General features: G+C 38.1%; 1 protein-coding gene across 2 annotated transcripts; it reads right to left on the reverse strand.

The window, feature by feature from the left end:
* Window positions 1-1,040: 1,040 nt before the first annotated feature.
* LOC110799423 (myosin-11) lies at window positions 1,041-22,508 on the reverse strand. Of its 2 annotated transcripts, none has more exons than XM_056827543.1 (38): window positions 22,037-22,508; window positions 20,692-20,820; window positions 19,170-19,313; window positions 18,549-18,694; window positions 18,316-18,472; window positions 18,179-18,237; window positions 17,545-17,704; window positions 17,290-17,439; window positions 17,083-17,219; window positions 16,855-17,001; window positions 16,643-16,744; window positions 15,185-15,242; window positions 15,002-15,103; window positions 13,450-13,487; window positions 13,162-13,288; window positions 12,898-13,080; window positions 12,676-12,807; window positions 12,451-12,560; window positions 12,271-12,331; window positions 11,932-12,109; window positions 11,065-11,270; window positions 10,837-10,976; window positions 8,072-8,204; window positions 7,750-7,971; window positions 7,433-7,572; window positions 5,642-5,753; window positions 5,158-5,199; window positions 4,814-5,065; window positions 3,966-4,121; window positions 3,629-3,835; window positions 3,395-3,538; window positions 2,952-3,022; window positions 2,770-2,869; window positions 2,638-2,694; window positions 2,463-2,519; window positions 2,297-2,377; window positions 2,121-2,203; window positions 1,041-1,867 (listed from the first exon to the last, which is right to left on the reverse strand). In XM_056827543.1, the coding sequence occupies exons 1-38, from the start codon at window positions 22,037-22,039 to the stop codon at window positions 1,744-1,746; spliced, it is 4,650 nt and encodes a 1,549-aa protein (XP_056683521.1). In that variant the 5' UTR covers window positions 22,040-22,508; the 3' UTR covers window positions 1,041-1,743. The 2 variants fall into 2 exon arrangements, with proteins under 2 accessions (XP_056683521.1, XP_021860380.1); XM_022004688.2 differs by having other exon boundaries at window positions 8,106-8,204; window positions 10,857-10,976; window positions 22,037-22,505.
* Window positions 22,509-27,874: the final 5,366 nt, after the last annotated feature.

The following is a 27,874-nucleotide window of genomic DNA, read 5'->3' on the forward strand; positions in this document are numbered from 1 at the left end:
CGGTCCAAGATAGTAGTCCAAATCAACTGTGGTGTCTACCTTGGGTGTTTCTTCCTCTATGCCCATGATTGAATCAATAGGCAACCTCACGTACACAAGCAATCACGATGACTGCTTGTCTCAACGCTCGAAAGTTTCTCGGTTGCGGAAAAAAATTAATTAGGGTTTTTCACCTAAGCTCTTCCCAAATAACACATGTGAGTGTCCCACATTAAGAAAAGATGAGAGAGTTAATCACTTAATAAGGTTTAAGTGGCTACTCCCCTTATTGCCATATAGTTTTAAGGTGGAAACTCCTTTGTACTTGTTAAGTGGGCTCTCTCTCTTGATGACGGGTGCGGTCCAGACCCGTATTTAACATGGTATCAGAGCTGGGCCCACGACTTGAACCTTGGACCGTTAATATTCTGGGCCAAATTAAAATGGCACGTGTGAGGGGGAGTGTCGAGAAACGCACTCTGGCCCACGAAACATCACATGTGACCGAAGTAAAAAGTGGACCTCACACGTGAGGGGGAGTGTTGAAGAAAGCTTTCCCAAATAACACATGTGAGTGTCCCACATTGAGAAGAGATGAGAGAGTTAATCGCTTAATAAGGCTTAAAGGGCTACTCCCCTTATTGCCATATAGTTTTAAGGTGGAACCTCCTTTGGACTTATTAAGTGGGCTCTCTCTCTTGATAACGGGTGCGGTCCAGACCCGTATTTAACAATTTTCCGTATTCAATAGACTATTCGCCTCACTTATGCACGGCATGGTTACATATACGGATACCATTAATACCACCACTTTAGGATAAGCATATCTGCGTAAGTGAGGTCAAAGGCATTGGGAATAAATGTGCTAGCCTATGGGACCAATTATGAGTTGTGGACTTGGTAACTACCATTTACGAAGGATGGTTGTGGACTTGTGGTGTTGTAGCGCATTGTAACAACCTCACCCGTGAATGAATATTCCTTGTCATGGACAGAGGTGGCATTGGGTCGTTTGATTCAGATGGAACCGAGTCGGGTCAGATTGTCCACAATATACACACTTGATAACCTCGTGACGGATTATATAATTAAAATTCTATTTACACAAAGTCTAGGGGAAAATCCACCCTTTTCAATCTCATACTGCTAGTACAATAAAAAAACAATTGAAGTCTGGAACAACTAAGTTTGTATGAAAACCTAATGGATCTAAGTGGGGAACCCTTTTTTTTTTAACGCAAAGACGAAGAAATATTATTTAGGCTTAAACCAATTGTTCGGTACAAAGCAACTTGCTAAAAAAGGAAGCAAAATGGGATTTAAGATTGTACCTACCCTTCCCAAAACTAGCAAAATGGTTCCATACTTGTATACACTAGAGCTCCTCCGACATTTAACATTCAGTTTTTGGTAATTTCACCATTCTCCACTTGAACAATAACCTTTGGAGTTTGGACCTACTGGTGGACGAAGTCCTTAGCCTTTGAAGAAGAAGCATCTTTATTATCCAACCTTTAGTCACCTGAATAGCTTCTTTAATTGAAGTGACAATCAATTAAAAAACGATCTGAGAAGCTGAAGGAGTAGTAGCCACATTGTTGGTAAGAGCAGCTCGAGTAACTTCCTCCCCGACTTGCTGCACAAAACCTAGGTTTGAAGCTTCAAAATCTTCTTCTGCCCAACTGACATTGAAAGAAAATAACTTGCAAGTTTGAGCCACATGATTAGAAAAACCCACAGACCAATTCTACCAGTTGAAAGTAATTAGTCAGCACGAGCCAACAAGAAGCTGAAGCCTGAGTTCTCGCGGATAAGAGGAGGAGGTTCAATGTCTGAGACATCTGTTTTTTCCATTGACTTTGATATGTCATCAACAGAAAATGGAATGCTGCATTAGATAAACAAAGATTAGCCTCTAACAAGCATAATATAATGCTTCTTTATGATCATTTGAAACACTTTTCATATCCTGGGTTCCAGAAACAAAATGCAAAGTTCTAGACTCGAGAGGGAAGAGAAACATGTATGTCGAATGTTGAGGCATTACTACCAATACGTTCTTTCAGTTATTTTACATGAAAACCAGTAAGATCAATGTGGTTCAATATAATCTCTAAGGCAAATCAGAAATAAAAGCAGACCTTGAATCATCATCCAACAGGAAAGAAGTGCTAACTGCACCATTTGCTTCTTCCATCATCAGCACCCTTAAACTAGATATAACCTGTTTGCAAAGAATAAATTTAGCTACCGATGGAGCTGACCAAACTCTACATCTTCCATTTTCTTAAAGGAAAAAGTTGACAGTAGGGTTTACCTCTGAACTCACGCTATGGGTGCCATACCTGTCATCCCAGTACATTGTGCCAATCCGGTACAGCTGTTGAATACTGAGAACCTACAAGGGCACATAATCAGAGGTCAAAACATTTGAAAATAGAACTATGGAGATCAACTTTTGAGCTCAATCTTTTTCTACTCACAGGGCAAAGGTAATGGCTTATTTCATCTAAGGATTTCTTTGGCTTCTGATGTATAATCTGCATTAACAAAGTAATAATACAAAATAGAAAATCGTATTACCACTCTAATTTCACACATAAGTCATAATACTAACTGTGTTTGATTAATGAAAGGTAAATTAAAGAGGTATCTTACCAGAAAACCGATAGCCTGTCTAATATGCTTCAGTTCATCCCATGCTGAACCTGCATACTGCATCCTTTCCAAATTATTACGTACAAAAAAAAAAACATATTTTTAAAGATAAAAGTAATTTGAAACTGCTACCTCTTCAGTTGCAAGGTAACACCAATGTTCAAGCTCAGCCAGACCTGCCTTAACATATTCACCATTACTAAATGAACAGCATTCGCGCCTTAATAAAAGGCTGCATAGAGAAGTGGAGGAACCATAAGTAATATTTTCTATGAAGAGTAAACAAATCCCATAGTAGCAATGAAATACAATACCTGTTGAATAATTGAACATTAATGAATGACAATATTTGTGTGAATACCTTCCGTACCAAAAACGGAGGTACCTGAAACAGAGGCAAGAAATAGAAAGCCAAAAAAATAGTAAGGGTGCAAAGACGGGCATTTCAAGCGTACACTAGGATATATGCTAACTTAAAAGGATGACAAAGGTGAAGCAGTAAACTAATAGTGTCTATAATGTTTTTCAGAAACGCATGCATACACCAGTGCAATCAGTACCAGACCCTTGAAATATATTGCTTCTCCATTGATCTTCCTGCTCCCTGTCCTAATTTTAATTTTCTTCCACCTTTCCTGTATACTCTCTTTCATGCTGTTTTCCTTTTTCTTTTCTTCTTTACAGCAATGGAGGTAAACTACTTTGGCACAGGAAACGAAGAAACCAAAATAATACATCAAAAAGAAATTAAACTAACATGATTTCCTTTCAATGTGTTCAAAAAAGTCCCGAGACTTTTAACGATTGCTTGCCAGTGAGCAATCAGCTCTTGCTGGGCTGCAGTGTTTGCAACTGAACGTGATGAACCCTTGACTAAACTTGCTCTTGATGTTCGTGGAGCCTATTTCAACAAAGGATATCTCAAATCAGAGATAAAATCAAGGACTGATGACCTATTTCAAGTCAAAGAACAAGAGGCTAAGTACTGAACCTGGATGCACAATCCAAGCACTGGCGAAATTTCTTTCTTAAGATTGTCTCGAATCATTCCATAAATCTTTTCAACATATGCTGTAAGTTGCTGTTTGAACAGCAAAGCTGGATACTTGGCTTCAACTTGGCGTAGAGAATCTATATCACCAGTCATGCCATTATTGGCAAAGGCAAGGCTAACTCCATGCGGAATTCCTCGGAAACTCTATACAAAGGTAGGGAGGGAATGTGACTGTTAAGTCTGTTACTGTATTATCTGTTACTGTATTATCAGATCCTTCAAGAATTTGCAACTGGTCAAGTGACATAATTAGGAGAGAAGAAGCCTTCTATACCTGGCTCATCCTCCCAAAAAGAGTGGCTGACGAAGTTCTGCGGCGCTGTGGTGCCATTCCAGCTGCGCTAGTTGCTTTCAGTGTGTGTTGCAGCAGCAGAAGAAGAGTTGACGCATTTGACAACCAATAAGCCAATATGTCATTGTTATCCTGGGCCTTTTTTAAAAGAAAATAAGATTTCGTTGAAAATCCTCATTTAGAAGACTAGTCTATAATAATAGCCAATCTATGTCACACTAGATCTACTAGACTCTTTATTATATCTACTTTGATTTTCATCCAGAAACGTCAATTATCTTGAACCACATATTTGTAAATGAAATGTAAAAATCAAGGGAATAAAAGAGAATATGATGTGTTATATGCTCAGGATGAGCTTAAGATCATTATATTAACAAGAACTAGCAAACAGTAAACTTGAGAAGTGTGTGTATTTACGTGAAAGCCCATACAAAAGTTTCTTTCATACTTCCTCCATTTCTTTTGACTTGCAGCACACTTTTTCGCGCAGTTTAAGAAAATGGAATCAAAACTCTTTATGTAAGGACGTAATTGGAAATTTTCATTTTTTATTTGGTGGTCAAGAACTTAAAGCGTAAAGTGATGGCATATATGACATTGCTTAAAAAAGAACTTTCCATTTATAGTGTGTTGCAAGTGTTATGATATTTTCTATTTTGGGGAAGTGATGCAAGTAAAATTAAACGGAGGAAGTATATTCTATGAATTCACAACCTACCTGTCACCAATTGCAGGACAGTGGTCAGTGTCCCCATTTCAAAAAATTGAGCCTTGATATGTGGAACACCTACCCATATCTTAGTAGCATATCAAGTAAGATTACAAACCTCAATAGCATGACCAATTGTCTGTATAATTCGGTCAAATATACTAGTTCTCTCCACTTCAAATGATCTCCAATGAAGAAGGCATTTGTATATTATGCAGGCAGCAATAGGTCTGTTTCCTGTAAAACCCAGAGGCTGCATTATACACTGAATAAGCAGTTCCTGATTTTCCTGTTGTTTCTCATTAAGAGATTTTTGTGGTTTCTCTTCTACTTCAGCTTCTCTATGATTCATGGAAGGGCTATGCAAATCCTGCAGCATCAAGAGGGGGTAAATAAAAAGAAACTGTAGTAAGCATAATGCAACGTTGCAAAGTGGCCAGACATAAATTTAAAGAAGGATACCCGATAATGCGTGTCTACAAAATGACCACTCTCAGACCCCCTCTGCCATTCAAGCAGAAAAAAATAACATTAGATAAAATTCTGATTTAATTTACACTGTCGGAGTTGATTAATCTGGTATTCCCTTTATTGCAAACTAATGTTCCTGTTAACATTAGGTCGTTGGCCATTTTAAAAAGTCCCAAAAATATCATCTTGGTACTTGAAAAAAAAAGTACTTCTCATGTGCACTATGGGCCTCACTTTCTCTTATTTCCTCTCTTCACTACAGAGAACATATTTTTTCTCTTCGCCACATCAACTCTTTTTCTCTCACAATAGCAACACTTTCCCTTGCATACTTTTTGCTTCTCCAATCTCAATCAACTTTAAAATTTGACTGGTTCACATATAACAACTTCCAATATCCGTGCCCAAAACTAACATCAAGAGTCAAGACTGTTTCGAGACAGAGGGAGTATTTAATATCCATCAATGAGTATACCTGAAGAATCGATCTTTGGCGACCTGAAGCAAACTTATTGGATGCAATGGAGACAGCTTGCTGGCGAAGAACTTGATTCTCTGATTCCAAATTGGCAATCTTCTCCTCTAGCCTGATTTGAAGGAGTTAAAACAAATGTGAAATGATGTGCAGTCTAACTCCCAACATCGGTACAGTGTCAACAACAAATAGCAATGGTGATTTCAGGTCCTTCAAGATTCTTGATCTTGAATTCAGTATTATAAGACTATATATGTAGCAAGTGATTGACTCGTCTTTAATGATAGCAACCACTAGCCGAACATGATGTAAGAAAATAAACACGCATCACCCATTCGAGATGGGTATCCAATATATCTATTGATGATTCAAAATAAGTGGGGTAAATATACAAAAATACAACTTAAAACTGAAATCAAATAACATTCAGGTACATATACAAACATCACATCAAAAGGGTGGAGGCAGTGACAGAAGCAACACACATCAACTTTACTAGAGGCTTAATCAATCCATAGATAATCTATAAGTAACCCACCCTCCTCCGGGGTCAAGATGCACAAAATATTACCTCCTAAACACTAGAGACTAGCAGGGAGGATAAATATGCAAAAAGACAACTTAAAACTGAAATCAAATATCATTCATTTACACATACATACATCACATCAAAAGGGTGGAGGCAGTGATAAAAGAAACACACAGCAACTTTACTAGAGGCTTAGTCAATCCAAACCCTCTTCCGGAGACGCCAAGATGCACGCAAACTTACCTCCTAAACACTAGAGACTAGCAGAGGGGTTCTATAAACTTATCAACTAATTACACTAACACAGGCCCATATTGACTACCATGAGGTTTTTTCTGGTAGTTGGTTCAGCCATAGGTTTTCCCCCTATTCATTTTTTCACAAATTCCTTTTTCCATAAATTGCTGAAAACAAAAAGACGACATCAAAATTCAAGATCTAATAAATCAAACAATTCAAAACGACTCTTCAAATCAACGTGTTTTTAGTTCTCGAATGTTCAATTAAACGATTAATTCTTTATAACGTACTCCATTTATTTTAACAAATAAGCCAGCAGTCGTTGACGTTTTGTGATTTGGAATTCTCTCCAATTTGAACCTGAGAGAAACTTCACTCAAGCTCACCGCCGGATGTAGTAACCTAAACCTTAAGGAGGCCTTTCCATAGTTGGGGAAAGGCTGATGTGGTCTTAAACCCGGCAAAATTCCGTAAAGAATGAATAACTGGCTCAAAGCCTAGTGGATTGTTTCCAGCTACAATGCTACCGGTTGAATCAACTATGGAATACAGGAAAGTAGGCAACCTAAAAACTTGGCAGTCTGAATATATCATCAGGAAAGCTTCTCACATGATAATGATGATACTGACTGGATAAAGCATATGCGATCTGCCATACTGCAGATTTAGAAGCCTATTTCACCATTCTCTAAAATTTCTGCCAATGAGGTTAGAGTAAAAATTTAAATCTGTATTCAAGGGCCCATTAGTGTAGAGTCTTTAGAACTCAGAATCTATAAACAATGTAATCAGAAAGAGAAAAAACCTAATGCAATGCTGAAAGTCATGCCACTTGTGAGCGAGCTAAGGCTTTCTACAGCCTTACATTAAGGATTTCAGAAACCTTTATTCTATAAAACACGACTTGACATACTTTGCATCTATTTATACCACAACTTCTATGGAATTTGGTCAGAGACATAACACTGTCATTATCCACACATGTAGTGAAGGAGACTTGCCTATGCTAGAAATAAAATTACCTATTGAGAGATTCTTGGAACAGTAGAATCTTTTTATCTGAGTCATCCAACTTTTTGCGCCTCTCTTCATTCAATTCATGTGCTTCAACAAGTTTCCCATCGGATTCATCAGCTCTTTGTTTCTCTGCTTCGAATAAGGCCTGAAGATCATAAAACTTGAGTAGCCATTCAATGAAAAAAAGTATATGTGATGAAAATGTAAAAAATGCACATAGGCTGATCGTGGAAAATGGTACTTATATTTATGCAATACTTATTTATAATTTGAATGCAACTTTAACCGTATGCTTTATGGGACAGAGGAAGTACGTCCAAACCTTAAAATTCTCGACTTCTACTTTTAGAGAATTGATTTTTTCCGTGTCTTCAACCAATACTTGGGTCTCTTTAACAACAGGAGGTGCTTCTTCAAGAGCCTGCCTCAGAGCTTTTCGTTCCTTTGCAAGCAGAGAATTTGTTTCATCTATTTTATTCCCCATAGCTTGCACAGAAGTTTGTAATTTTGCAATTTCCTGGGCTTTTGCTTCCTCTATATCAGTCTGCAAGAAAATATCATATCTGGTCATTAGAACATCAAAAGGAGGAATTGTACTGACCTGAGAGCATTCAGTTGAAACCTATTTTTAACAGAGTCATAACTTCATAACTTGCAGATAAGCATATATGAAAATACCCGCAACCGTTTTTCCAGCTGTAAACGCAATGAGAGGTCCTCAACTTGCTTCTGAAGTTTGTCCTTTGCTTCCTTAAGGGCCCCTGTTTCTCTTGAAGCCTGCCCAATGAAAATAACTTCCTTTGGTCAAAATCATGAAGTTAAACTGTGGGGAGTGTCGATTAGGTATTATCATGCCGGACGATGGTACCTTTGACTGGGACAATGAAGTTAACAAGAGATTGATAAGATGAGAAATTGCACTTAGCTTTGGTCATATTACTACTTTTGTAAGTAGCAGAAAAGGCTTAACATGGAGGAGGATAAGCATGCATTTGACTCTATCGGCTCCGTCTCCACGGCCAGGTGGTAAAAACTTTGGTATATAATATGAAAAGCTTAACTGTTTATTAAGTGGTTTATTGTAATTCCTAAATAAAGCAATGCTATCTCCATTGATTAGTTTAGGGATCCTCATATTTACATAAATAACTTGTACTTTGACAACAATTTAGAAAAATAGCTCCAATGAGACTTTAGAGCTCAGACTGTAAATTGAAATAATTAATTTACCTATTAATTATATGGCTTACTTTTCTTGCTTTTTTCCCTTTTTCATGTCAAGGTACTCGTATTTTCTTACGATACTTATTAATGTTCATTTTCTCTCTTCTTGTTTAATTTCCTTTTCATGGTAATTCTATTTCCTCATGTGTTTTTTTTCTTCATCTTCTCCCTGCGGAATTGCAGCTCACTAACCAAATCTTATCAGAAAAGGTTATGTTACATTAAGAACAACAAACAATAAACTAGGAAGTTAGACTCCAACTTCGATCCTTTATCCTTACCTGTTAACTAAGGATCCATGTGTCAAAATTATACACAATGGACTCAGCTGGTCTAGGTTCATCTTTTACTTCTCCACTCCAACTAAAAGCTGGCTTGCTAATCAATTTTAAATTGCATACACATACAAATTTAAATAAAATCTACAGCAAACAAAAAAAAGGAAATAAAAAAATTTAAAAACAGGCACCACAACAGCATGATCAAAGGATTTGTAAATCACGGAATTAAATAAATAAAAATTAAGCCAATAAGGCAATTCTGGTTTCAGAACAAAGTAACAAAGAAGACAATATTAGCAACAAACAAAGTCACATAATTCACAATTTCCCAAGATTCACAGAGAAGATAGCCAACTATTGCAAGAAAAAAATCAATTTACAAGGGATCCCCTGCCATCTCTGCACAAGTAAACAAAAAGGTCTTAGCCTTGTCCTTAATTCTATAAAGAACAGTGACACAGTCAAAGCCTTATTCTAAAAAGAAAGCTTCTCTTTTCCCAACAGAATCACAAGACGAAGAGCTTAGATTGCTGCGTAGTAAGCAAGTAATTGTAAACAGAATTGCTTGACCAGTGCCATCATCAACACAAACCCTCCTATCTGAAGATTCCCAGCAGCAATGCAAGACAATAAAATTTACTTGAACATGAATAACATACTGCTGATTAATGCTATTTGCCTATTTGTACAAAAAACTCATGATTTTGAAACATCGCTAAGTATACCTTACCCTTTTCCCCTTAATACAGTAACATCAATCAGAAAAAGTGTTCATTTCATTTACATGAATATACATACTCTGTGTGATGGCCCATATTTTGTTCAATCAGCCAATCTTTGAGAATTTGATTCTTCTTCAACCACATCCTTCAGATAAGGTATGCTAATATATTAAGAAACAGAAACATAGCATGACTGTTTCACAACCATTAAGGTCAAATTCATCACCATGAACGTCAAGTGAGTTCTGTATAACTGTGGTATCAGGGAATTGTACCAAACCAGACTACTTGTTTAAGAGTAAAAGTCAGCCAAGCCTTAACCCTGAGTAGCTAGTTTCTACAAGGGTACTGTCGTGTAGACCTGTCCCCATATCATGGACCAAAGGAATAAGCCAAAGCCACTCACATACCAATCAACCAACACTTAAATAATTATGGATGTGCAACGCACTGCCCTTCAGACACCATTTAGAGTCTTCCATGTGACTCCAATTATTTAAAAAAACATCGGTGTATTAATGATCAAATACATTAACCCCACCCCCCCCCCCCCCCCCCCCCCCCTTCATTTATCAAGGTAACTTTTCCTTCTGCCAAGCTACAAAAAGGGGATTCAGAGATATTTTAGAAAGGCTCATCCAACTTATCAAGCTATTCATCTATAGTTCTACAAGTTAATTATTTAATGATGAAATACCTAATTTTTCTAAATTGTGGAAAGTTGGAAACTCAGATATGACGTCATACTCGAGACTCCAAATAATCCAGAGTGAGAAAGTTCCTTGCAATAGCTCAACATGAACCTTTCAGATTTCAAAATGTTCTGTTTGTGTCCGCTGAGGACACTACCGGTGTGTTGGATAGTGTAATATGCAGGCAAAGGGAGGAACGAGAAAGTGAGGAACTCATGTACCCTTGTTTGGATATTACTTGGGGTGAGGGAAGGGAAGTGAATTAGAGGGATCGAATTTCCTTCCCTTTTAATAAACCAAATCTTCCAATGTTGGAAAGACTTGGAAGGAAAATACAAGATCACATCTTCCCTCATCTCCCCTCCCTTTCTTTTCTCTATCCTTCCCTCCCTTCCCTTTCCTTCCATAGCAGCTATCTATCATAGTGTGAAGTGATAAGAAACACGAAATGTAACAATAACATGAAAACACAGGATGAGCAGCAACACACATCATGCAAGCAGAACTGACCATCTTTAGCTTTCTTAATTCTTGTTTTGCAAGTCTTCCCCTCCATCTGCACTGCGTAACTACAGATGCTTTTCTAAGATTTTTGTAGTATGATGAAGCTCTATGGCAACGCCATTGGCTCTGTCCCAAATATAACCAATGTGTCAGAAGTATTATCTTCTGAAAAGAGTAACATGATAGAAGAATTATTGGTGTTATGGAAATGGACCTGAATAAGAGTTGCCACTTTATTTTGCCTTCTAATAAGGCATTCTTTACGAGCAGCCATTGTCCGTAAAGTCATTTGCAAGGCTAGAATTGAGACACGAAGTTTGTTATACTTATTCCTTGCTTGATATTTACGTGTATTCTTTTGAATTTTAATAGAAGCTGCCTCCCTTCTCATTTTGTCCAACAGTTTGCAAGCCAGGTTTCCTAAAGCCACATAAAATACGCATACGAGTCAATCACAATTATAAATTGCATGTTAAAATTCATATGACTAAGTAAAGAAATTTTTTCTTGAGTTCCCAGAGCACAGGAACAGCTGCAGCTTTTAAGACCTTGATGCCATATTCAGCCTATCTACCCTAACTACATATAAGAGATACTGAGAAAAGAGAACAGAGGGATGAAAAAAGAGGGAGGGAGAGACTCGTAAGCAAAGGTGCAGAAAAATTGTACATTATTTATCATCTTTTTGTTCATAGAGCATTATAATAAAGTGAAATGTATAGTATCATTTCTTGTATGGGGACACAAGTTAAGTAGTTCCCTTATTAGATAAACATAATGTTTGGGCAGAGATGGTGGAGGGAAGGAGTCAGTAGGCCTTGTCCCTACCAAATCCTCCGACATTAAAAGAATTTCGTTTAGTAAAAGAGAGAGGATAATGGATCCCTCCAATTTCCTTCCTCGCGCTTCTGCCACCCACATATCAAATTAGGGGCTAAATAATATCCTCACTCTCCTTACCCTCCATTTCCGTCCAACTTCCCTTATCCAAACACACTGCGAAAGATTTATATACTTTTCTTTAACAGCTGTCACTCATGTACAGGGAGACAGGGACACTATTCAGTACTGGAGAATCTACCTCTCAGAGATGCCTGTATGCACTCTGCTGCCTCACGTAATGCAATAAACTGTTTACGAGCACAATGAGTTCGCACCCGTCTCTGTACAATCTTTGCTGCTCTGCTGAGTACCTCAGCTCTTCTGGCATCCAATTCAGCCATCTGACCAGCTCTCAGGAAAACTTTAGTCTTGCCTATCTGCAAAGTATTTTATACATAAATGTCTGAAGAGAGAATAAAAGAAAACATATATCACTACTAGCACAATTCTGTCAGGAATTCAGCACCAAACAGAAACCATAGATGCTATACTGAAGAATCAATTAGTCATCATCTCAAGGATACGAGTAAAGTAATACCTGGTACCCTTTTAGCCCTTTCTTTTCCAATATCTTTTTACATGCAACTTTGTCGTCATAACTGCAGATAAATGTGGTCAGTTAATACCACATAAACAATTGGTAATGGGTGAGGAGATGTGGGGAGGCGAGTTTAACTCTCAGCTTTATATTTAGGAGTAAAGCAAAGATGAGACGTACTTCCCTTGTAAGGCCTCTGGAGCAAGGAGTCCAAATCTATTTATGAACTCAAAGAAAGGACGACGAGTAGGGAAGCCTGCACAGCTGATTCTGATTGCTTCTAGGACCCCCTGGATGGACAGGAAAACGTTTGATGAGTCAAATTGAAGCAGAAGAACAAGATATGTGGTAGGAATACATTACTACCCAAGTAGTATTCAAATACAGAAGTTAAGATGCACTCACACCACAACGCAATTGTTGTAAGATGTTCACATTCTCAAAAATAGCAGGCTTTAGATGATTATTTGGCTTTATACATCTAATGTAATGAGGTTCTGTTGAGCTTAGTATCTCCATCAGCTGTTGCAGTTGTGACTACAGCAATAAACCAGATAAAAACTATCAACAGTTTTTTTCTAAGGAAATGAAAACAGTTCCTTAGAAGTAAAATGTGTTGTACAATACCTTAAAACGAGAGGCTATTGAGGAAAACTTAGAAGACTTGTTAGAGGATTTTGGTGTCTCCTCATCCACTGGAGGGAAAAGGCCTGCTACAAATGGGCATTTGGAAGAAGTTACCAAGTCTTGATGTTCTGGAACCATATAGTCCTTATTTTTATCCAAAAATTGATCCGACTGATATAGGACCTAGACCAATATGCGGTGAATGCAAATGAGTATCATTGCCCTAATGAAAAAGCACAATGAATGGAAAAAAAGTTGACATACCTCGCCAGCATAATGAGAAATAATGAAATCTGTTCGTGAAAGCTTTGGCTTGAGAAGGCGCTTGTGATTTTTGTAGGTCTGATAAAGCTTTGATGCAAATGTCTCATGAGTTGACTTGGGAAACATACTAAAGAGAGAAAATAGAGAGAAAAATATACATGAGCTCAACTGGTAAATATTATAAAGTCTTGCAAAGATAAAAGAATCCCATGAAAAAACAAAGGGAGAGAGAACTATGTGCTATGTTTATTCAACACGTGTGTATATACATTATTAAAAAATTCTTACCAAGCCTCATCCAGAAGAGCAATTATTCCACCCGGTTTCTGCAAACAAACATTATGAAAGGTCATGCAAAGAAACTAACTGAACTACTTTGCAGTTCCTACATAATCGAGAAAAATTACATCAGTTCAGTGAAAAGCAGGTGAGCAGAACAAGGCCTCTGACGCGAAAGAAAATAGTGACTCACATATTTCTTGAAAGGACTCTTCAAAAGTTAATTGTTGATTACTTTAATTACTGACTGTGTAAAAGCTAAGCCTTATAAGAGAAAATTAAAGGGAAAAGAACCAGGAAAGCAAACAATATGTCACAAGTCACAACTTCAGGAAGAAATTTGTCTCAGTGTTTAATCTATGTTCTCCTTAAGAAGAAAAATTCACAAACGTTCTTGATCCATTAACCTCTTCCCCTGGGGGCTGCACCTCCTTTTCTCCCTGCCTTTTCATTCATGGTACAGGGGTTGGAGCTGTTGGAACGTTGGACGGAGGAACATGGTTCCCCGTAATTTATCAGCAATAAAAGGGAAGAAAAAGGCAATAGACGGTTAAACTCTCAACCCGAAAGAAAAAAAAAGTCAATAAGAAGCATGTACTTCGGGGAGAGGAGGGGAAAAAAGGGGAAAGACCGATACATAAAATGTTAGGAGTAAATAATTGGGTAAAAGAAAAGAAAAAAACAAAAAGAAAATTACAGTCTAAGTAAAACTAATCCACAAATCACAAGACCAATATCCCCCCTTAATTTGTAGGTAAAGTTCTCTCAAAATAGGACACTAAGAATCTTTATCAGATATAGGCCATAAAACCACAATTATGCTAAGCTGTTCTCCAAAGATAAAATTACAGCTCCAATCCTGCCCTCCACAAAGAAACTTCACTTAGTTTCTGGTGCCACGGCTGTCACCCTTACTTTTGAAGTGATGAGGTGTTAGCTCATAATTCATGACTATGAATGTTGATATGCTGGACCAATCACTACTAAGCACGGCAAGTTCTACAATTCCCATTTTTAGTAAACCATAAATTGGAAATAAACTATTCTGACTGATGCTACATCTGTTTAACTTGAGACCTTAAGTTCTTATCTATACATTCTCTGCATTCCACAAATAATTTCTATTGCTTATCTTATTTCTTAAACAAGAATAACTTTGTAAATAACTTCATGGTTCTATAAGCTAGTGATTATAATCCTATTTTACTTGTATATCAGCACACCAAATTAACACAACTCGTTCACTATTACCAAGGAAATTGAAATCACAATGAGATAGTAGATTTAGCAACCGTAGGGTATGATATATTTTCCTGTCTCACTTACTCTCTACTTTCTCTGAATCTCACACCCAAAATCTTTGAGATAATGTGTTGAAAGACGGTGAGCGCATTTGTGTTCCCCTCACACCGATGAGATGACTCATGACTGACATACATCTTACATCAAGTCTTTCCATTCCCTTTATGCTTGAAAGCATTGTCTTAAAATTTGTAACGTTTAGTACTGAAATTCTTGTTTTAAACAACAGACTGGAAGATAACTGAGAAAGGAAAGTTACCTTTTCTATGAGATCAAGAACATCTTGATTGTCGACAAACTGAATGTAGCTCCAATCAATCTTCTCTTTTGTGTACTCCTCTTGCTCCATCTTGAAGACATGCTGCACGTGCCCACAAAATTTTAATTAGCACTGAAAGAGTATTAGCATATTAACTTGCATGATTTATACAAAATAGCACACCTGGTTGAAATGTTGCTGAAGCTTTTCATTTGTGAAATTAATGCAAAACTGCTCAAAGCTGCACAAGTTGATACCATAGTATGAGTTTCTCCTTCGGTCTTACAAGACAAAGGCTTTCTGAAAAAATTAAATACCTATAGGCACCGTTTGGTTTGACGGAAAACGTTTTCCATGGTAAACAATTTGCAAGGGAAAACATAATTGTAAAATAGTTTTTCTTTGTCTGGTTCCTAAGGTTTGGATTAAAAGGAAAATGGAAGTGGAATGGAGAGGAAGGATGGGAGGAGAGAAAAGGAGAGATAAGCAGTAGGGAGGAAAATGTGGCATCCCATCCTTACAAAAGGAAATTGTTTTTCACCCCTTAATAAACCAAACAAAAATAATTTCCCTGCAAAATGTTTTCCTTCAAAACAAACTGAGCCTTAATCCTCCATAAGAATGATTCTCACATTGTTTCTACCCCTCAAAATATAATTGCCACAATTTTACCTGATTGACTTTGTTATAGTTGTGTTACCTTGTGCTCTTTCCGAGAAACTGATTTTGGCACACCTTATATTGGTTTTGGCGCACCATCTTGTGAGTGAACCACTTGAAAACTGTACTCTCTCAGTAAATGCGCCAAAGTCAACTATTGGTGTGCCAAAATAATCTCCCTCCTTCCCATCATCCTCTACCACTCAAATTGATGGAAGATATACTGATTTCTAAGATATCAAATCATAATCTACTCCTTCTTTAGAATGAACGTTCTGTTAAATATCCCAAGATACACATGATTAAAATTTATGGACCAGTGGAGTACTCTTACAACTGGGAAAGAGTTATCCACCGTAATTAAAAGAACGTATCAACCACACCGAAGAAAAAGGCCACAAACTTTCAAATTGTCAGAATAATCCTCAAAACCACTTTTTTGCCACCAAAATCCGACGTACGTTATTTCCCCTTCCTAATGAGAACAAAAATGATTATTTATGCCACATGAAGTTCCATAAGCTCCTTTAAGAAGTAATTTTTCCTACCAAAACATCCAACACAATTACCTAAACAGAAAGTAAAAAGCCCCAATGGGAATCCAAACAAAACGCCATTGTAAAGCTTTAGAAGGCTACCATACAACCAAAACAATCCCCCGCCACCAGAATTCAGATCTGCAAATCAAATTACAGCTTCCATAACGATCCACTAGTGCCTCAGCCTTAACCAAAGGAAATTGTGTATAATTCTCCTCAACTTTTAGTTATACTCAGCAAATATGCTAAACAAGGACAGGGAACATATGAAATAACAGGTCCAAGCACAAATGGTTGCGGGAAATATATTACCGAATAAAATAGATTCTTTGCAGATACCTAAACTCAAAATAGTCAGATCAACATGAAACTCCTCCTACCCATGCCTTTTTAATTTTTTTTAAAACATCTATTTTCCCTTATAGATTTTGTATTTTCTTACCTGTTATGCTTAAAACTTTCAAAACCATAGATATCAAGGACACCGATCAAAGACTTTGAATTTGGATCCTGTCCAATTGATACATTTATTTTATCAACCAACCTGCACAAGGAAAATATACATGCTTAAGATGAGCACAACATTTCTATATTCAGATACAAAAACAGAGAGGAAGGGGTTGCAAAAGCAATGCTCTAACACCGTAATCATACCAGTCAAAGAGTCGTGAGTATATCGTCTTAGCTAATCCATCCCTACTAACTGTGGCATTAAGAGGATCAAGACTTCTCTTTATGACTTCTTCAGGGGTAATCATGACACGTTTCAGTAACGCATCTTCCAGTGCGTGAGCATCACACCTTACATAAATTAAAATGAACGGTTATTTCTTTGTTTGAAAATGTTGCCACAAATTGTTGGTATGCAAAATTAGTTCATACATGAGAAGTCCCGAGACAATATTGAGATGGAATCTTGACTTATCATCTTTTATAACAGATGAATCTATCTCTTTCCCTTTAGCAAAATCGATATTGCCAAGATGAAGAATTGCGGCAACTACCCTAAAAATTGCTTCCTGAAGAAAAGAGAGTGAGGACAAGAGGGTGCACAATTTCAACTACATAAACACGTGCTGAAAAGAATACCTGCTCCTTTTCAGTGATTCCAACAATATCCATAGCTCTCCGAGTGGCAAGGTAGTCTTGTGCGTCACTCACACCAACCAAATCAAAGCACTTCGACTGATTAAGATAATGGAATAATTTTGGGCTTCCTAGTTTATATTTCTCAATCTCCTTGAAACCAGAACAACATCACACACAAAATCCATTGATTAAAACATTTAAAAATATTACATGTTTATATTTCTAGTAATAATAATTGTTTTAATAGATTAATACCTCTTGAGGTGCTGCACAAAGCATGTAAAAACAATGGTAGTTACGTTCAGGATCATTGACTTGGCAAACACGAGATCTTTCTAAAAGGTATGTTCTGATAGCTGCCCCTGATATTCTTCCACGCTTGTCGAATTGGATCTCCACAAATTTGCCAAAGCGACTGCAACAACAAGTAGTTAGAACGTCCAAACTAGTTAAGAGCATCAACCATGTATCACCTGGACAGGTATCCAGGTATCGAAGAACATCTTTGACAATTACTACAATGTAATGCATGCTCAGAACCTCAGAGATGAATTAATATTGATCCTTATTTGCCAAACCTCTCTAGGATTAGGGAGGAATTAAGTTGCATAAAGTAATAATTCCTCTGTTCATTAAGTATCGCTGCACTTCTATTTTAGGAAGTTTCACAATTATTGGAACATTTCTATTTTTAGATGTGTTCACGCTACAAGTTCTCAACCCACTTGTTTATCTTTATCTTTCTTCTCTTTTCTAATCACATGGGTCTTAAATTTGTGCCAACCCATCCACTTGCAAATGTTACGATAATCGGAGGAAGTATCAAGTTCAGTTGAAGAGAGATTTAAAAAACCACATTGTTTCATTACAATAGGGAAAATATCGTCACCTGGAATTATTATTCCGTACTGTTTTTGCATTTCCAAATGCTTCAAGAACTGGATTTGACTGCATTTCAATCAATTAGCACAACTGAACTCCATATGACATCAAACAAAAAACTGGGGAGAAATAAAATAATCATACTTCAAGAACTTGTTGCTCGACTGTGCGCCCCTCAGTTGATGAACGGCCCCCCAAATAAGCAAGGTATTGCATCAGCATCTTTGTCGTCTCTGTTTTACCAGCTCCACTTTCACCACTTACAAGAATTGAGTTGCTTTTCCCCTCGTTAATCATTGCTCTGTCCGGAAAACCAAAACAAATTACTCTTGTACGACACTTATATTTTGATACGTGGCAGAAAGGAGAACAACTACCTGTAAGCAACATCAGCAACTGCAAAAACGTGAGGACTTAGCTCTCCCAACGGTGCCCCTTTGTATTGTTGCATCATGTGAGAATCATATAGATGAGGCAGTCTTTGAAATGGATTTATGGCGATGAGTATATTTCCGGTGTAAGTCTATCAACAACATATTACCATGAATATTATTCCCACAAATTTTAAAATATATCAGTTTGAATCTTTTCTTATTTTAAACTGTATAACAAAAAAATATTAAGAAAGAGAAGGATACACAAAACAATTATGTCCTCTAAATTAAACAAAATTTACAAGTGAACTTAAGTATGTGACATCCCCTTAAGAACCTATACTCATAGGCTGCAAGGAACCCAGGTACACCCTTCGCTTCAAAGAAAGAAATCCAAAAAAAGACTTAAAAATTCTTATGATATTCCTTTCCAACCCGAGGCGCCAAAAGCAATAGCTGCGAAACCTATTCCCAAACAAACACTTCATTTTTATTAATGCTTTCCAATAGTAACAGGGAAGACCGAATAATAATTCTACTTTTCTATTATGAGAGTCTCATGTCTCTTCTTTTGCTGCATTTATCTTTACAAGGGAGGGGAAATCGACACTCAGCATTACTTACGTAGATTTCATTGAACTCATATCTAGTGCGCAGGTTCCGTAAAACACCTGGCTCGTGCAAATATGATAGCTTGGTCATGTCATCAACCCCAGCTGGAGGAGCTTCCATATCTTTGGGATGTAAGTTAGATAATTTTGCAACAACCTGTACACCATCCAGATAAGACACTCAGTAGGATACAGGTCACTAAATTCATTAATTTCTGAGATAAACAGATTCACATCTTTGCCACGAAACTAATTGTTTTGAAGATGAACTGATAAACTGAGTACATAGTGGAAGCAAAGAATCTAATGTCACGCTTACATATCATATAATAAGCAATGGGAGCATGATATGCCATGATTTTCAGAAATGATAAATAACAAGCTGTACAGCATCAAAATCGTATCGTCTATTTTATGTGCATGTGTGAGCCAAAGTCCTTCGGACGTATAACGGATTACACTTGGGTCTTGACAATAAGAGGAATCAAAACAGGACGGTCTGCAAAAAAGTCATTTTATATGTACAAAGGATCTCGTGTCCCTTCGCATGTAGGACGGAGTACATTTTGACAATAAGAGGAATTACAGGCTGTATGGCCTATTCATAACACAAATCGTGCTTAATAATATTAGGGGTGAGCAAAAAATCATGGTACTATTAATCGGAAACATTTGCTGTTAGGAACTTGCGGTTCCAGTTCCCCCCGGTCCCTGGTAACGAAATTGGGAACCTGTTGCAACAAGTTTCATTTCCTGCTCTTAATTTTTTGGAACGTAACACCGATTTCAATACGGAGTACTCGAAATAAGAGACCGGAACCAAACAAAATTGCTACATATGCCCAAAACATAAAACAATCCAAGCTCATTTTTGGAAAATGTAAATATAGATTAACAATTTAAGCCCAAACTATAAAACAATCAAAGATAAAATCATAAAATAGATTTTTTAACAATTTGACAATAATTTATTTTAATTTGTAAAATGATAGGGTACTCTGAACCGGAACCAGAACCTGCAACAAGCTATAGATCCGGAACTCATTGTCAGAAACCCGTTGCAACAGGTTCCGAATTCGGTTCTGAAATTTTAGTATGGTACCTTGTTGTGCTCACCCTTACTTAATACGGCCCTATGGTTCTTGAAGGAAAATCTTTCACCAAAAATATAATCTACAAATTGGATTTTCTACAAACAATCAAAGTTGGAACAGGCGAGATAAACATCTACGAGCTTAATAGGTCAGGACAATGCCTAGAAGAGAATCATGTTTGAAGACCAAAAACAAGCTGAGTTGTTATCCTAGTTGGAAATACTAAGAAAAAAGGTTAAACCTACAAGTAATTTTAGTGGGAGTTGAAGACACATATAGTTGACGGTAGCCGAAGGCTCTCGTGACTAACTTGTGTGAAACCAGCTTGACCCACCCTTTTTGTTAGCATCAAAAACACATGATCAAACCTTCATTCTCTAAACTTGTTATCAAAGTGTTGAACAACAAGTTGACAAGCAAATGCATAAACTGTTAGAGTACCTTTTTTCCATCTGAAGTCTCAATTTCAGCTTCGTGTCCCTTTATTTTTATAACTTGCCCATCAATCCAAGCTAACTTTGGGTCTTCAACCCAAATAGTAGAGCCTGCTATTATGTTAATTGGAGTTCCCTGCAGAAAATAACATGAATACAAAATTACAGATTATTCTTAAACATAACTCAAAGACACCACTGAACAGAACTTGGATCGGAGGAGGTATCAAAACAGTATCATCAATATGCAGTTGTAACTGAGAAGAAACAAGTAAGCTAATGTCCTAGAGTCAGCACAAGTTTATGTGTTGGGATATACATAGCTTTTTTATATTTTAATTAAGTTTACTGTGTGGTACATTTCCCCAATCCGCAACGGACTCGTCAACATCAGATATGGATGTGATGAACATTGTTAAACTATAACTCAAAGCTACATGATTAGTAGCTCACTCATGCTGTCATGCATACGATAAGAATCAACCTGTCCCTCATAATCCCATGGAAGAATACTAGTATAAGATAACTGCTTGCGGTAATCAATCACAACTGTACACCCAGATAAAATTTATTAAGCATTTTGCCATAACGAAAATGGTTCTATGTGCCTCAATTACTATTTATTTGAACTTTAGTTCATAAGGCACTAATGCACTATCAAAGTGTTTCAAAGAAGGTTATCGATCTTTAAGTTAGTCTGCCTTTGACCTTGATCAATTTACAACTCAAAATGGAGCCTTTTGTTACTTTACTGAAGGAATACAATATTAAAATTCACAGGAAAAAAAGACATTGTTATTCAGTCCATGATAAGCCAAACCAAAAATAACGATACTCTTTCATCTCTCCGGACAAATGAGCAGATTGATAAATCACTATCTAGCCATATGAAGTTCAACTTTCAGTTAGTTACCATTTTTAAGAGGACACTTCTTAGTAGTTGGTAGAAGTAGAAGATACTTCTACAAATTGCTACATTGTACTCCCATCGTTCCTACTCACTGGCAAAGGTTATTCGACACATTTGGATTCAACATTGGCAAGTACAAGCGCATTGATATTTTAGTATTCCGTATTTTACACGAACAAATAGGCAAATAGCAATGCGCGGTTTTCTTAAACGACATGTATATGGACCAGAACGAGTAACAAACTAGACTAGCTCAGATCAATGTTTCCCAATTATGACATTTTACACTTTGACATCTAAGATGTTGAAATCGAATCACAAAATGTGAGATTATAAAAAACAATCATCAATTATACACAACCTCACTCTAATATTCGAAATTAACATGAAAAAACGATCATCAATTAAACCAAAAATAAGAACCGAGAATAAGATCGCATACCATTTCAAAGAATAAAAAATACGGCCGAAAATAGAAATCAAAACTCGCTAAATTTCGAATTCATAATCAGCAATTGAGTGTTCGTCGTTCAAAATTCTTGTGCGAATTTCTCCAATTAGGTTAGAAATTTCCAAAATCAGAGAAAAATCGGACATTTTTCTTCTTCTTCCTCCTCCTGGATGGTTGTGGAATTGGAAAGAAAGATTTTCTCTCTTCTCGCAAAGCAAACGGAGTGGTTTGTGGGAGTGACATTCTGCAATCATCCCTGTAACTTCGCGTTTATCTTCACTCAAACACTTGACATCACTCCCCATTTGTAGGAGACATTATGGCTGTTAATCATTCATTCTCAGTGTTTCTCTCTCTTGAGTCTCTTCTTCGTCGCTCAACGTTGGCGCGTAAAGGGTTCAGCTGTGCGTTTTTTAGTTTGTTATATGACGTGGGTGATAACGAAACCATCATCGGTCGATCAGACAATCACACTCCTTGATTGATGCAGGTGAGAAGACACAACTAAATTATCTTTAAGGGGCATTTGGTTCGCACGGGGTAAACCGAATGGAATCAACAGAGAAAGAAAGAGAATGGGAATCATTCCCTTTGATTTAAAATGTTGTTTGGTGATACTTTGTTCAATACTCCGTATTTCCTTTTCTCACAAAAGCTCTACCCTTGCAGCAGCCGCCGACGACCTTTTTCACCCTAGCAATGACATCTCCCTCGCCGGCTTCTCCCTCGCCGTCTCCACCCTAGCAGCGGCTTCACCCTCGCCGGCTTCTCCCTCACCTTCTCCACCCTAGCAACGGCTTCACCCTAACAGCAGCTTCTCCCTCACCTTCGCGCGACCTTCTTCCCCCTCACCTTCGCGCGACCTTCTTCTCCCTCGCCTTCGCGCAATCTTCTTCTCCCTCGTTGTGCGCCACCGAAGCTAGGTAGGGTTTCTTTGGTGGCCGATTTGTGGCGGTTGGTAGCTGGGGTGGAGTTTCGGTGGTGTTAGGTCGAATTTTGGGCGATCTCTAATGTGACAAGGGTGGTTGTGTGGTGGTGAGGGGTGGTTTCGTGGTGGAGGGAGACGAAGGCGGCGGGGTTGCGAAGGAGAAGGTTGGGTGGTGGGTGGGGTTAGGTGGGGTTAGGTGGGGTGGGTCGACGGTGAAGGTGGTTCAGGTGGTGGTGATGTTGTTATAATGGTGGTCAATGGGGGTCAACGATTTTGGGTGGTGTGGGAGGAAAGGGAATGGAAATACCTTGGGGGGGTAGGGTTTCAATGTAGAGGGCTTTTGGGGTAAGTCAAAAAGAAAAATGGGTAAAGGGAATGACAAAAGATGCTTAACAAACAACAACAAAAGGAATCATACAAGTTGATTCCCTTTCCCTTTGATGAATACCCCCAACCAAACGCCCCCTTAGTTTTTTAAAAAGTCAGAGCAAATTCATTGACAAAGGAATAAAATGTAGAAAACGTATATAGTTATAGTTATAGTTATAGTTAGGGGTGTTTATCGGTCCAAATCTGGACCGGATTGGACCGACCTGGATCGGACCGAATACCGAAATTATGATAATCCAAGACCCGAATACCGGACTGATTATGCTTGGACCGAACCAGGATCAGACCGAAAAAATCAGTCCAAAATCCGTACCGGACCTATTTGGATCGGTTGTAGACCTATTTCTATATATTATTTATTTATTATAAAAAATATGATAAAAAAGAAAAAAAATATAAAAAAAACTATTTGTTTGAGGCCTTTCTTGGAAGCTAAAATAAAATATATCACAATATTAGTAATATTTACAACATATTAAAGGAGAGAATTAAATTATTAAATAGGTTATATTATATTTTATTAAGGAAAAATCGATCCGGTCCAAAATCGAATTTTGAACCGGACCGGACCGATGACCGGAAATTGATATTTCTCGACCCGAAGACCGGACCGATTGCCTTCGGTCTGGTCCGGACCAATTTTTGCACACCCCTAGTTATAGTTATGTGTACAAAGCAATTGGGTTTAACCAAGGTGTTATAATGGAAGCCAAAAAGATTATAAACAACATAAATAAACAACATAAAATATAGCGTGGTTCACCCATGGTTGTGCAAAACTATCCGGAAGAACCAAAAATCCGATCCGAAACCGATCCGAATATTAGGGTACCCGAACCGATAACGATTTCGGTTTGGGTACCCAATCCGAATCTTTGTTAACGGATCGGGAAACTGATACCCGTTAATAAAGATTCGGGGTACCCGAATTACCTGAAAAGACTAAAAATAATGAAATAAAAAACGCTGAAAGGTCGCAAATAATGAAATAACCTAATTCTATAACCTAATTCCTTTTGACCGCCGCTCATCCTCACTCACTCTCCCAGGCTCTCACTCTCTTTCTCTCTCTTCTCATTCTCTTAGTCGTTTACAAACCAGAGATCTGGGATACCCATCATCTACTATGTGTAGACACCTACTTTTGTCCCCATTCCCGAAAGGGAAAGGTTCGATGATGAAAGCATAAATCTCCACTTGACAACGCATCTCCTATAAAATAAACGAATCTCAATTCCCCTTTTCATTTCACCCGAAACCTGCTATTTATGGAAACATGCTAAAAATAGTAACTGCCGTAAAAGGTAGCTTCTAAAAGTGGCAAGTCATAAAAGATAGAAACCTGTTAGAATTAGGTGTTGCACTCCAACATAAATCCTAAATGAGATAGAAAACTGAGAGAATCCTATTCCTAATATGATTCGTAAATTAGAGTTACGTATTAATTAAAATCCTAACGAGCCTAGAGTTCGTAACGGGCCCAGACGCATTCCGTCATAAAATTGATACGCAATGAAAGACTCGATTAAATCTCAAACACTCCGGATTCTAGGAATCCGAATCCGACAAAGAAACGGCCCAAACAGCAATTTCAACGCCCAGCCCTGGGCGCTGAAATTGCCTGGATCCTATTTTCAACGCCCAGAGCTGGGCGCCGATATCTTTGACGCCCAGCCCTGGGCGCTGAAAATACATGGGTACGTGTTTTTTCCTAATTCTTTATGGATTAGAACTCTGCAATTCTATCTTTCCACGAACTCTTCCCTATAAATAGACCCCTAAATTCGACGTGAAAAGAACACAACACACAACAACACACAATTATATTCTGAGTATTGACTCCAACCCTTAGCCTAAGCATCTCGCTGCGAAACTGTTCACGCGTTCTGTCGCAATCGATCCATAAATCGAACAAAACGTATCCTGTCCCATAATTGAGATTCGTTAAATAAAAAGGAGAAATAGCAAAGTCAAAGTGGTTAGTTTTCTGAGAACCGTGACGCACCTCTCAAGGGTGCGTCGTAATGTGTCCCTTTTCGATGATTTAACTACTTTCCTCGCCCTTTTTATGAACTGTTGAACTAACCTAATCTGATTGTTCTATCACGCCTAACAAATTTAATATTTTTGGGAAATCGGATTATCATGCTAGGTCCCTTAATGCTATTTAAATCAGATAATCACGATCGAATTAGTATTATATGTTGCATATTGCTAAAATCAACTCAGATTAGTTTAATAGTTAACGCATGTCCTTTCAATTATTTATGCTGAGCTAGTAAGGATATCCTGCCTCTGGAGTTATCGACGAGCGAAGTACTCCTCTCGGTAGTCACAGTTCCCCGAACCCTCAATCTCTACCTTGCGGGTGTATGTTGAGAGATCCCCACACCAGGGATCACAAGGGAACCTACGGCCGTCGTGGTCAAACATAATTGCACTCCCTTTATGTCACGATAACCGGGTTTTGTCAGTTTTTCTCATTGTCGTTAAAAACTGAATGGCGACTCCTATATTACTAGTCAATTGGGTGTAAACTCACAGGAAATCCAATTACACTTGATTGAATAAAAAGAATCGTCACACCCACGAGGGACGAGGTCACGCATTAGCCTCGTGCTTTTTCGACCCCCTCACAGTGGCGACTCCGCTGGGGATAGTGAAGGAAATACTCATGCTTGTAGGTAATCAAAATAGCCGAAGGGTGAAACGATCCTACCCCGCGTTTATTTCCCCATCAAGTTGGGACGACCTGAAAATCAGCATATTAATGTGAACGGGAAGAACCGCATAAAGAATCTCGGCTCCCTCGGGAGTTGGGACTAAGGATACCTTTTTTCGCCAATAGGGGGGTGCATACGCCGCGCATGTTTCCCACTCGGTACTTGTGCAGGTAGTACACCTATCCCCAACCCAATCGCTCGCTCATTAGGTCCCTCTCGCCTGCATGCCCCCTTAGCTTGCACTTGCGGGTTGGCCTATTGGGCGAAATTCGTCTGTTGAAGACACTACCTTGACCGGGGCATGTGTTGGATCTACGATAGAAGCGGTACCAAGCCAGGCGCAAATAAACTACCCATAGAAGCCTATCATAAACTACGTGACATATTTAATTTTCAAATCCATGTTTGTAATGTAGTTATGTGTAGCGAACTATGTGACTATGTTATGATTGTGCGTACGAATAATGCTAGACAAATAATTCTAGAAAACCAACGACCTTAAAAACTTCCCAAACATTCATAAACCAATTGGCCAAAGAGTTATACCAAAATACGTGTTCCACAAACCCGAACGATCGCCACAAAAATAAGCGACGCTCGGGATGGCCTGTAACGAATCCCACAAACGCTGCACAACGCGTAAGGACGTTATTAGGCAAGCACGCAAAATCGAAGTCGCATAAACAAAAGTAGACGCAAACAGAAAACGAGAACCAGCCAGGGACGCATTTTCAACGCCCCTGGCTGGGCGCCGAAATTTCTCACGCCCACTGCTGGGCGCTGAAGTTGCTGCCTGGCCTTTTGGTCAGGCACAGCAGCCTCGGTGCCCGCGCATAAAAAATATACGTAGAAAAAAAAAACTTTTCGAAAAAAATTGCTGCGAGGGCGTATGAAAAGGCACTCGATTCTAAAAGAGACTAAAAAATAAAAATAAATAACTCTTTGTGTCGTTGTTAGGCCTCCTACGACGACAATGCTCGGCACCAAAACCGAACATGCTAATAACTATGAATATCACATGGGCAAAGTATTTATAAAATAATGTTCAAATAGAGTCTTCGAGAAAAATAATGTTCGAATAAAAAAATAAATCCGAGTCTAGACTAGGCTATGCCAAAGTACAATCTAAATCCTAAGTCTTAGTTGTCTTATCCATAGAATCGGTCCCAATGCTTGGTGTCGTTCTGCAAGTTAAAAGGTTAAACCATATTGAGTCTCCCCTCCTAACATTTAAATCAATAAGCACCCATATGTAATTGTCATCCCTTGCTAAGAATCCACGGCCTCAATACTCTCTCACCAATAAAAAGAATATACTATAGTATTTGCAAAATGGAAACAGTCACATTCTAGAAATCATCCCCCATAGTCGCACAACCCCAAAGTGAACCTAAGGTGTCAATACCATTGGCAAGAAAAATTAATGGCCTCAAGGCTTATAATCACATTGGGTCACGACTATCATAGTCCTCTCGAGTCACTCACTCCTTGAAATACTATTAAGTACGGACTAAAAGATTTTCCATGAATGCAACATGACCAACCATGAAAATACCCAAATCGGCATACCAATAGGGCTACCATTGGGGTAAAGCAATACACACTAAGAGAGAAGCCGCACTAATGATTCTAGTCTTGCAAAAATAAAAATTCGATCTCCCCAATTAACTACCTTGCCAACATTAAACAAAATGGCGCATGACAAATGAACACCCAAGGGTTAAAATCTAAAGTGTCAACCAACGAAAGTTATGGTCCAATTAGCCTAAGTCTGAGAGTTGCTTGGTC

Source organism: Spinacia oleracea, chromosome 4, assembly GCF_020520425.1.
Source record: "Spinacia oleracea cultivar Varoflay chromosome 4, BTI_SOV_V1, whole genome shotgun sequence".
NCBI lineage: Eukaryota > Viridiplantae > Streptophyta > Magnoliopsida > Caryophyllales > Amaranthaceae > Spinacia > Spinacia oleracea.

Bases quoted from the DNA above. Each gene is read 5' to 3' on its own strand.
- LOC110799423 (XM_056827543.1), bottom strand. The intron at 3,539-3,628 runs GTTCAGTACTTA...TTGTTGAAATAG, and splicing joins TGCTTGGATTGTGCATCCAG to GCTCCACGAACATCAAGAGC. The intron at 2,378-2,462 runs GTGAGTAGAAAA...GTGCCCTTGTAG, and splicing joins TAAGCCATTACCTTTGCCCT to GTTCTCAGTATTCAACAGCT.